Source organism: Cryptotermes secundus, unplaced genomic scaffold (assembly GCF_002891405.2).
Source record: "Cryptotermes secundus unplaced genomic scaffold, Csec_1.0 scaffold55, whole genome shotgun sequence".
Classification (NCBI taxonomy): Eukaryota; Metazoa; Arthropoda; class Insecta; order Blattodea; family Kalotermitidae; genus Cryptotermes; species Cryptotermes secundus.
The window spans coordinates 153499-164200 of record NW_019740654.1 but is presented as its reverse complement, the minus strand read 5'-3'; the positions used below and the strand labels follow the sequence as shown (position 1 = coordinate 164200).

The 10702-nt window shown below is 36.3% G+C and overlaps 1 protein-coding gene across 2 annotated transcripts; it reads right to left on the bottom strand.

Annotated features, from left to right (window-relative positions):
- Positions 1-1007: 1007 nt before the first annotated feature.
- LOC111872352 lies at positions 1008-9356 on the bottom strand. Of its 2 annotated transcripts, none has more exons than XM_023866140.2 (6): positions 8929-9356; positions 6049-6182; positions 5320-5934; positions 3844-4067; positions 3145-3223; positions 1008-2097 (listed from the first exon to the last, which is right to left on the bottom strand). In XM_023866140.2, exons 3-6 carry the CDS (start codon positions 5751-5753, stop codon positions 1335-1337), a joined length of 1500 nt encoding a protein of 499 aa, XP_023721908.1. In that variant the 5' UTR covers positions 5754-5934; positions 6049-6182; positions 8929-9356; the 3' UTR covers positions 1008-1334. The 2 variants fall into 2 exon arrangements, with proteins under 2 accessions (XP_023721908.1, XP_023721909.1); XM_023866141.2 differs by having other exon boundaries at positions 9166-9356.
- Positions 9357-10702: the final 1346 nt, after the last annotated feature.

Below are 10702 nucleotides of genomic sequence, written 5' to 3'. Positions count from 1 at the left end.
AATTGGCCTTGCTTTCTAAAGAATTATACCTACAGAGTTGTGCTATATGATTAGTCCACATAGTGCTGGTTATCTATGCGATTGTTTCCCAAAGTGGGAGCTCTAGCACTCCATGGGGGCTGCACTTTTGTGTGTAGAGGGGTGACTCTGAAGAAATGTTCTGGTAACAAAGGTCCTAAATTAATTTTAATCATAAAAGGCCATATAAAATTGTAAACAAAGTGTTTCATAGAAGTACTTCATTGACAGCCTTAAGGTTTATTTGTAATTACAGTAAAACTTGGTTATAGCAACATCGGTTTCTGCGACACCTTGTCTATTGCGTCAATATTCAATGGTACGAGCTAATTCCTCATAAAGCAACTGTTTTTATACCTTGCTTAGTACGACATGCACAAATGCATCAACCTCGTATGTAACGTCATTTTCATTCCTGAATTTCTCTGATATGGACATTGAACGTAATTTAGAAAGTGTGTATTGGGCAAGTAACAGGAAACAGATGAAGATAACTGATTACTGTACTCGTATCTAGGTACAGTAAGGCACAACAATTGATGTAATCTACTGTAATTTGGTGAGTAGGCCTACCTTTAATCTACAGTATTGTCAGCGAAAAGCGCTGTAATATGTCTTTGATATTACACATTTTGGCAATTCCACGTTAATGTTACGTTAGTCTGTACTTAACTACGTATTTCACTAAAAAATGCAACATTTTAACTCGGTTTTTGGTAGATTTTTACGTGACTAACATAAGGCTACTGTGGAAGTGCCCATTTCGGTTACAACGACATTCGTTTATAACGACACTATTTTTAGGTCCCTTTGATGACGTTATAACCAAGTTCTACTGTATATTTTTAAATTGCTAGATTACATTTGAAGTCGTTTGTGTAAGTTGTGTACCCTTAAACTTTCTGTTTACATCAAAGGATCCTCAGACTAAAAGAGTTTGGAACTTCAGGTCAATGCAACATTCAAACATCACTGACCTGCGTGTTCACTGTCAGATCTTTAAAGGATCCTTTAATTCAGTATTATGAAACAATGGTATTTTCTTACATAATAATCTTAGTTCTGAGTACATGATAACATCATGAATAAGTGAGTAGAATTTCTGCTTTCTATGTGTGAGATAAGTTAAAACCTTGGCTCAGAGACCAGTTATTCTGAGGCTTATTGGTTTTTTTAGCCCTGGTGGGCAGCTGCCACGATGGTATCTCAAATTAGGTCATCATTGCTTCCTTCAACATTCTTTCTAATACATTATTCATTAAATAAACCATAAATAATTATTCATTGCTTACATGACATGTTATGTTAACATCATGCTATGGTACATAATTGTGTGTGTTGTCACTATGATGATCACAGACATGCTCCATGAACTCACTTCGAGATTTATAAAGCACTTTCCCACATAGTTCACACCCAACAGGATGATCTGAATGGTATGTTGTCTGATGTAAGATGAGATTACTTTTTACCAGGAACATCTCACCACAGTACCGGCATGGGTATATCCTTTCGTTGGTTTCTCGAAATGCATGGTCCAAACATAAACTTTCAACATCACAATTTAAATATGATTCATCACTCATTAAAGTATCATTGTCATTTTTCCTGTCACCTCCCTCTCTTGATGTATCACTATGATTATCTCTGTGATCAACAGAATCTGTACTTCCAAGAGCTAAATATTCACAGGTACTTGTTACAGTTTGTATTTTGTCTTGTTTTAAATCTACAATTTCATTTAAGTTACTACATACAATGATGTTTCCAGTCCTTGTATGCCCTGTTGGTTCCTGACATTTAGCAGTATGTCTACTTGTATTTGGCATGGCTAACATTCTGGTTCCTTGCAGTAAGAACTGTGAAGTGATCTGACACTTAGGTACTGCATTTGTATCATTCATCTTCATCTTCAAAGTACTTTTTCTTATTTCAGTCAATCTTGATTCCTCACTTTTTATGCACTGTGAACTGTTTGCTAAAGAACTTACTGCTGACTCTGACACATTCTGTACTTCTTCAGAATTACAAACACCTGGGTGACTCTTCAATCCTGCCTCTGCACTGAGTTCAGCAGTTCTATGAGAAACAAAGATAATGGTTGATATGAAAAACAGCATGGATAATGGTGGAAGAGCAGTTTTATGTTTCATTATTGAAGTTCCCATTCCCTGTCTTGGATTTTGTTATTGTAATTATAGTGTCTGTTTAGACGTTTCTTTCGACCAAAACACTCCTAATCCATCCACATCATTCTCATTTTACCACTTTAAAGCACAGTGGTTACTATATGTACCACCTTCTTTAACAAAGAAATCTATATTTTTTAAATGAATTTTTAAATTTCAGTTGATTCTCAGAATAAACAGTGATTATTTCCTAAACAGCATTGACAGATTGGTCTTTGTAAGGGAGAGGTTCTTTGTGAGAGAAAGTGTCTATGCAGAGAACTTCTGCAGTTCTGTTCAGACTTTGTTTCTCTCATATATCACATAGAAGGGGTACAGATGTAACCCTTGGCAATTTAAGTATGCAGACCTATACTCATGCCATTCAGAATTCAGTGATAATGCCCGTATTTACTACGCAGGATGAGCCATTCTTAAATCTACTGCTCTAGAGCTATTCCACTGCGTTAAGGCCTGTTCTACACCAAGATTTGACCAATGTGATATACATGCTGACCTATGTTAAGGAGTACAGTAAAAAAAGTAAAGGTATCCCTGTAACAGGCCTTGGAGGCCCATAGGGTTGTGAGATGTTGAGGTTCCCACATTTTCTAGCCAATTGGCTCAGATGGCAGCAAGGTTGTCAGCCCTATGTGCTGGCCGCCCTTTACCCCCAAGAATATTCCTGGTACTCATTTCTGTTAGAGGCTGAGTCAACCCCAGGGTCACAGTTCGGCCAGAAGAATTAGGTCAATTGAAAAAATCCAATGACCTCATTGGGACTTGAACCTGTGACCTTCCGGCTTGTAGCATAGTGCCTCTACCAACTATGTTACCGTGTGCCCCCATGCTAAGGAGTATTTAATCTTTTATTTATTTTCAGTATATTGTTGCTTTTAAGAATAAGCTGATTATTATATTAATAGCATATTGAGAATGCATTGAAATAAATTCTTACAATGGTTTGGGTCTGAGTGGTCGTCTTCTTGTAGGATGATGAACCTTTGAAAGTATTATATATTTAGTTTCTGGAATATCTGAAAAACAATGCCATGTAATTATTACTAAGAGACTGATGAATAGTTTTATTTTGATCGTTTCCTAATAGTCTAAATTATATTAGCTCAATGAATTTATATAATTATTGTTTTAATGTACACAACATTACTGGTTTATATTTCAGTCATGTGTTTAAAATGACTATATTTAGTACTGGTGAAAATATATCCATATATACACATTTCAGAATTACTGAAATTAATCCAGTCGTGCATGATAACATAATGGACACTTAATTCAAGCAGTAAGAGTTGAGAAAATTACATGCATCTTATGGAACTGAGTAAAAATCCTGCATATTTATTTCATAAACTTTTGTACTAGAAGTATCATAGCTGACATGTAGTACAAAAGACACAAATCTGAACTTCCTCTGGTCATATTATTGGACGGGCATGTTTTTTCAGCATTACAAACCGTCTTGTAAAGATCCACAGATCATATTAGTTGCTATAACCACATAAGAAAATTGTGGAATTGTGTACCTCTTTATGGTCCATCCTGAACCAAATTTGCAAAAGGGAAATTTTTGTCAGTCAATCTTTACTACAAATTTCTGCCATGCTGCTAGTCACCTTACACTTGCACTAGGACTTACTTGTCTTCTGTTGTTGATGTGAATTAATTTTAGATTCTTTTCTGTGTGCATAATCAGGTTTTGGAAAAAGTGTTGGCAAGGCATTCCATACCAGTTTCTTCTTACAGCTGTTCATGAACATGTCATCATTAAAATGTTCCATACATAAATATTTTGTATGTAGAATCTCCATACTTAAGATTTTCAGATCTTCTCGCTCTGCATTAGTGAGCCATAAGAGTGCCCTGTAAAAGTGTTGAGCACAAAATTAATTCCTCCTGTTTATGATCTAGGATTATGAAATGTGATACCATATACTGAATTATACTTTGAAGAACTTACTTTGTATTCTGAATCAAAAAAGGTTTCATCCTCAGATGGAGAAATGCATGCACTTGGAGTCACAAATTGCATCATATTTTGACAATAAAAGAAGTACCTAGTATCCCTGGCATATTAATGGGAATTTAAATGGCTGAAATTACTGCTTTAAAAACTCAGAAATTATGAACTATAGTGCATCAGAGGCAAAGATAATTTCAGTACACTGAAACAAACTGCTGACTATAATACAAGGTTGGGGTGCTTGTCCTATATTCATAAATGAAATAATGCCAAAAATCAAACATGAGTGATTTTTAAGGAAAAAATATATGGAATCTGTGCTGTATTTCAAAACTCAAATATTGATAGATTACCTTATCAGTACGGGTGTCTTTTAAAACGGTCACTGTCAGACTTTCATTAGTGTTACCACCAGAGACCAGCTGCTTTATCCATCTTCCTTCTAAATATGAAGTCCCTAATTCCTAGAGCCTGATATGCCCTTCTGAACATGTTTATAAAAAAAAACACCAGTACTTCTAGAAATCAAACCGTGGCCTGTAAATCTACTAAATTACTTCAGTTTATTTAACTACATCTATGACTGTCCAATATATAACACAATATGTTGTCACTTTGAATTTACGAAGTAGTCAAGTATGGATTTGGACCAATGGAACTAAAATGCTTACCTACTAAAAAAAATAAGATAAACCTCATTTGCTATCAAAATTACTTCTGTATTTGGGGCCTTATGTTAAGAAATGAAGTTTTCCCTTCTGAGTACCTTTAATGTTTCTGGAGTTACTTCAGGGATGGAATGAATGGCTGCTTACGTAACTTCAATTCAAACTTTATATAAAGATTCCAATATAACATGTACTGTTAATCACTCAAGTTTAGGGCTGTTTCTAAAATGGTTTTACTGGCATCACTTAAATTGTTTTCCTCTCATTAAATAAAGGCTCCCATATTTTTATCATAACAGGCACAATGTGCAACATACCTTGATAAACACTCATCAAACTGAAAAATATCTCAGAAAATGTCAATGTTTTTAAACTGGATATATCTACATATATTGCTTGCTTATAATAACCGTGAGAACTAATGCTAATGGTGCGTGTAAGCATGCTTATACCTATTGTAGAATATTAAAGAACTGGCACTGACCTGTCTGGATCTTTTGGTATTCTGAATAAGGAAATACCAGGGGTTTTCTTTGCATTGTTACCACACCACCGAGCAATGCAGTATGTTCCTCCAGTTTTTGACTCACGGTAATTACGCCTTGTAACTGATGAAGCATTAACAGTTTTCTTAATGAAATTTCTTTTATTGCTGTTATTCAAACATGTATTTGTAACTAATGAGGTGGAGAGTTTTGATCTTTTGTGGATGTAAATTTCTGTACTTGAACACTCAACACTCTGACAATCAGGTGCAGTTTTCAAAACTTTATCAGGTACAATCAATTCATCTCCAATGATGGATGGAGTCTGCTTCCATTTTTGATGTGTAGATTCAGTACTGGTGCTGCCACAGGAAATATCTGCTATCTTAAGTTTTGTGTCTCTCTCAAAATGAATTGTCGATTTCATATTCATACTTATTCTTATGATCAGAAACTAATACAGTGGAACCCCAATTTAATTTTTCTTGGCTCACAGTTTCTCCAACACTTTATGTTCAGTTTCAGTGGTATAGAGTCAATAATTAAGTGTTAAATTTTCTCCATTTAAGATTTTCCTCAGTTTTGTGTGTAGGCGTACTGTTCCCCACACAAACCTGGAATAGAAGATTCAGTGAATTTTACACGTTTTCATATTCAGAAATTAAATTTATTGGAATAACCTTTGCAATACTAGTGATAAATTTTAAAATGTTCTGTAAAGTTCTTACCTGAAAATAATCAATGCTGGGTATCAGATGGATGATATTTTCTTTCAGTAGAATTTTCGATGAAACTGTGCCAACGATTTGTCTCAGAGGTACAAGGGACTGCATATACACTGCCGTAGGTTATTCTTATCTACCTGGAATACAAGTGTTACATTAAAATTGTACTAGCTACCATAACACAGCTTCACTGGATATTATCATAACATATTAAACATGCGAAACATTTTTGATATTTAAAAACCAAGTTGATATCTTACATTCAAGTCAATTAATTTTTATTAAATTTTCCCAAAAAGAATTGGGGGGAAGGTGGTCTATAGTGATGAAACATACTTGAACTATTAAAATATTAAATTCCCTCTCTTCTCCTCCCCTCATGTATTTTATGCATATTTTATAGTCTCTTTCATTCTATCTTTCCCTGCTTCACCCACATGGTTTCCCTCTCCTTGTTTCTTGCCCCAATTTTCAACATCCAATTTAATTTTCCATCTTGGTCTTGCCCTAAACAGCTCTATACAGGACCACTATTTCCCTTGTCTCATACTCTAGTTCCTACTGTAGTTTATTTTTTGCATATTTTTACATTCCCTTCATTCACTATTGTCCACATCTTTCCTGTGTCTGGTCTTGAGTTCCTGTTCCTCACACTGCTTCATTTTGAGCCCCTTGCAGGCCCCCGTCTGCCTTACTTTTGTATTTCCTACTTTTAATTCTTGCGTCCCCCCCTTGTTTTTGTATCCCTTCATTTCTCATATACTTTATTACATTGGACATCTGTCCTCTTTCATTTTTATTTTATCTAGCACACATGCTGTACCTTATGAATTTATTGTATTTTTTAATTACTTGTATTCATACTGCTTCTCTTACCCGCCTTCTTAAATTTCCCCCTATATCTGCCCCAGGCATCTTATATTGGGTTCCCTATAGCCCTAGTCCAGATCCTTCTTACCAGCATCAGAGCCACTTTTCTTCTGTGGTTGAACCTACTCTTCTACTCTGAAGATGAAGGCAGCAAGTTCCTCCAAAACACTGGTACACACCTACCAAGATACATATCACCACACCCCAGAAGAGAGTAGCTTTATTTAAAATTAAATATTTAATAACTAATTCTTTTGAGTAATTTTGTGTGTTTTGAACTCCAGAAGTTACATAGCACCAAGACAAACATAAAATAACCACTACACAACATTCATAATACATAATTTGCACATATAGAGAGCAGCGCCAAGTAGAACCACCATTCTGTTTCATCACAGTGCCCTTTCAACATAATTATAGATTTTATGTATGGAAGGAAGAACAAATAAATTTTTCTATCTACTTGAACAAAAACCCTGCTAATCTACCAAACTCCCCAGTCTGTTTCTGAATTTGAGTTTCTCTTGTGGTTATACACAGGCCTTTCTCTGGTGGTATAGTACAGTAAAGGCACCAGAAATAAAACAGGTTGAAATAAGATAAACATTTTATTTTAGGTTCCAAATTTTGGTTAGTTATAGATACATGGATAATATTCTTGTTGAAAACTTTGGAAGTGTCACTCTCCTGACCCACATGAGTACCACCATTTTTCCTGCTATATAAAAGAATTGTTGGTTGTTGAACATGGTACAAACTCTTCTTTGATACACTTGGCCACTTTAGCTCCAGCATTTCTTTTTACTTTGTGAATATCCTGGTAACAGCTCAATTTTACAAAATCCTTAAATGACAATATACTTTGCTAAACAGTACTTGCCTTGAAAGGTGTGTAATTCATTATCTTCTCACACAACTGTTCAGTCTTGCCTATGTGCCAAATATAGGTATGAAATATGTTTCACTTCCTACTCCTGCACATAAGCAGCAGACCATCTTTGATTTCATATGTCTACTTTTATTCTGGGTTAAGCACAACAGACCACTGTAGGTCACGGTGCAAGGGCCGAGAAGGCCCACCCCTTATACATTCATTTATTCTGGGTTGATGCGGTGCCTTTGTCTTCATTTTATTAACAGTTCCTACAGTAGCTGCTTTAAATGCCTGACTGTCAGCACTTCATGTAAGACAAAAGTATCCCATATTTTCTTTTATAATTATTGAGGTTCATTTAATAATTCTTTGGCTAAAGAAAGCTCTTATATACTCATTCATGTTGTATATACAAAGAGCATATTAGTAATAATTCAAATCTCAGTCATTATTGTCACTGTTATTCTTCCAGTAGACAGCACGTAAATATCCAGTTGCCCCATTCAGTGAGTAGAATGCACATGGTCACGATATTTTATATTCTTCCTTACTGGTTCAGTTGGTCTGTGCTATAGTCAATTTGCATTCTTACCTAATCCCATAGAAGAGGATCGTCCAATACCACTTTCATAGGTGGTTCATTTTAGCAACAAGTCTGATTCTCATTAAGCCATGTCAAAAACTGAAGCAAGCTATCAGCCTGCTATGGACTACCTTGGATCAGGCTTACTAGAGATTTTTTGGACTTCAATATATAGCTACGTATTTTCTTCTACTGAAACATTTCAAACTTAACATTGCACACTGAGGAAGCAACTCTCTGTGGTTCCTAATTTATTTTGTTCGCATCGTAGCAGATTATTTAATTCTAGACTCTTTAAATGAACGGAATTATCGTGTTAGTTGCAGTTCATTTTAACGTGGTGATGCCAAATTGACACTCATTGCTGTTCCCATTTAACGTTCACAACACAATTACGACGGCTGGGTGTTCGGATACGGCAATATTAGTTGCGCAAAAAAAAAAAAGGCATGCAATCACAAAGCGTAGCCACTATTTCGACTGTTTTCATTGCCTTCGACCCTTTATTGTAAAGGGGAACAAACGGCTGAAACAGTGTATTTAAATCAAGTCTTACCGTGCATGTACAAACATTTAGTACAACACCGCACTACGAACTAAACCTCAAAAAACCACTCAATTTTGGGGTTATGACAAGCTATTACGGAGCGAAATATAGGTCATGAATCTGTACGTTAGACTATGTGTGAGGTGCGTGACGTGCGTGAGGAGCCAGAAGGGTGTGACGTGGAGCTGAAGATAGCTGACCGATGAAATGCTTGTTCGGTGAATCGATATTTTACAGAATACATACAAATATGGCAATATCGTTCACTTGAAGTTGTTCTACGAGCTAGGTATGGAGCACATGGAACTATCTGGACCAGCCTCCATTGCATTCGAACTTGCTATTGGTTACCGTCATTACTTGCTTTAACCTAACTCTCCACGCTCTCCGCCCTCACCACTCTGGCGCTGACGCGCTTTGGCGAAAATCATCTGTGACCAGAATCATTTGACTCACCTGATTCGTATTATCGAGTTGTCGGACAAAATTCCAAGGATAGCGATGTCTGGGATACATTCCCGTCAGTTTTTCAGCAGGAAAAGTGATTTGTGGCAAATTACAGCATTAAAACGGTGAGGATTGTTTTAAATTTTAACAGAGAATACAATTGGAATCACAGAGAGCAACAGAGGGGAAGAGGAGTTAATTGCATTGTTGCGTCAAATGCTGAACTTCGATTATAATCAATCCTAACCGACATACCACAGTTGCATATTGCTTGAAGCATCCTTGGCATCCTTCGCTCAACTAATGAAACCATAGGGAAGATATTGCAGGGGTAAGATATCCTTTCTGGCGCGGTGTGCTGTAGTACTTTGAAGACTCTGGAGAGGTGAAGATTGTGCAGACCGGTGCAGACCGAGGAGAACAATGTGTAGTACACAGGTAATACACCTGGTCAAGTCATTAAAATGTGACAGTTGGTGTCATACTAAGTGCGTGACAGTATGAATATTCTTAGTTGAAGACATTTGGTTAGACACAAATTGTTGGAGTCTTCTAACAAATGTCTTGGGTATATATTTGCTTTCATGACATTTACAGTTGATAACTGAAAATTATTGGTCAAATTCATACCGGTTGCGAATCAAGGAGATGCAAGAAGGTTTCTATTTCAGAGTAATGCTTGATGCATATTACGCAGAAAATTGTAAACTTAGTAATCCGTGAGTGTAAAATAAGCGCCTTGTAAGAATTAAAAGGCTCTCTCCTGAGAGGAGGCAGTTTAAATTGGAATTAAAATAGATGTGTAGCGGAAAATCCCATATAATTAGTAGCAGCTGTGGAGTTGTGAAACTTACGGCTGAGTAAGTTTGAGGAATCTTATTTCATCATCATCAGTAATCTGTCAAGACGACAGGTCCACAGTCTCTTTCAAAACAATTCCTCCAATTAATGCGATCTAGAGCTTTCTCCTTCAAATGACAGTATCCTCTTCTGTCCCCAAGGTCATCCAGCATCTTCTTACGTCTTCTTCCTCGTCTTCTTGTCACTTCTATCCGCCCATCTATCTTTCCTTCGATAGCTTCTTTTAGAAGGCAGTTTCTGCGTAAAACATGACCAATCCAATTAGCCTTCCGTTTTCTTATTTCATGTAGGATATACCTCTGCTCACTGACTCTAATTAACACTTCTTCATTTCTCACATAATCGGTCCAACTGATCTTCTCCATTCTTCTCCAACACCACATTTCGAAACTTTCCAGATGTTTCTGATCTACTGCCCTAAGTGTCCATGTTTCAGCCCCATACAGAGCTATGCTCCAAATGTAGCATTTCACTA

Bases quoted from the DNA above. Each gene is read 5' to 3' on its own strand.
- LOC111872352 (XM_023866140.2), bottom strand. From the start codon at position 5,753: ATGAATATGAAATCGACAATTCATTTTGAGAGAGACACAAAACTTAAG. The intron at 4,068-5,319 runs GTCAGTGCCAGT...ACACTTTTACAG, and splicing joins ATACCAAAAGATCCAGACAG to GGCACTCTTATGGCTCACTA. The intron at 2,098-3,144 runs GTAAGAATTTAT...TGTTTCTCATAG, and splicing joins CCACTCAGACCCAAACCATT to AACTGCTGAACTCAGTGCAG.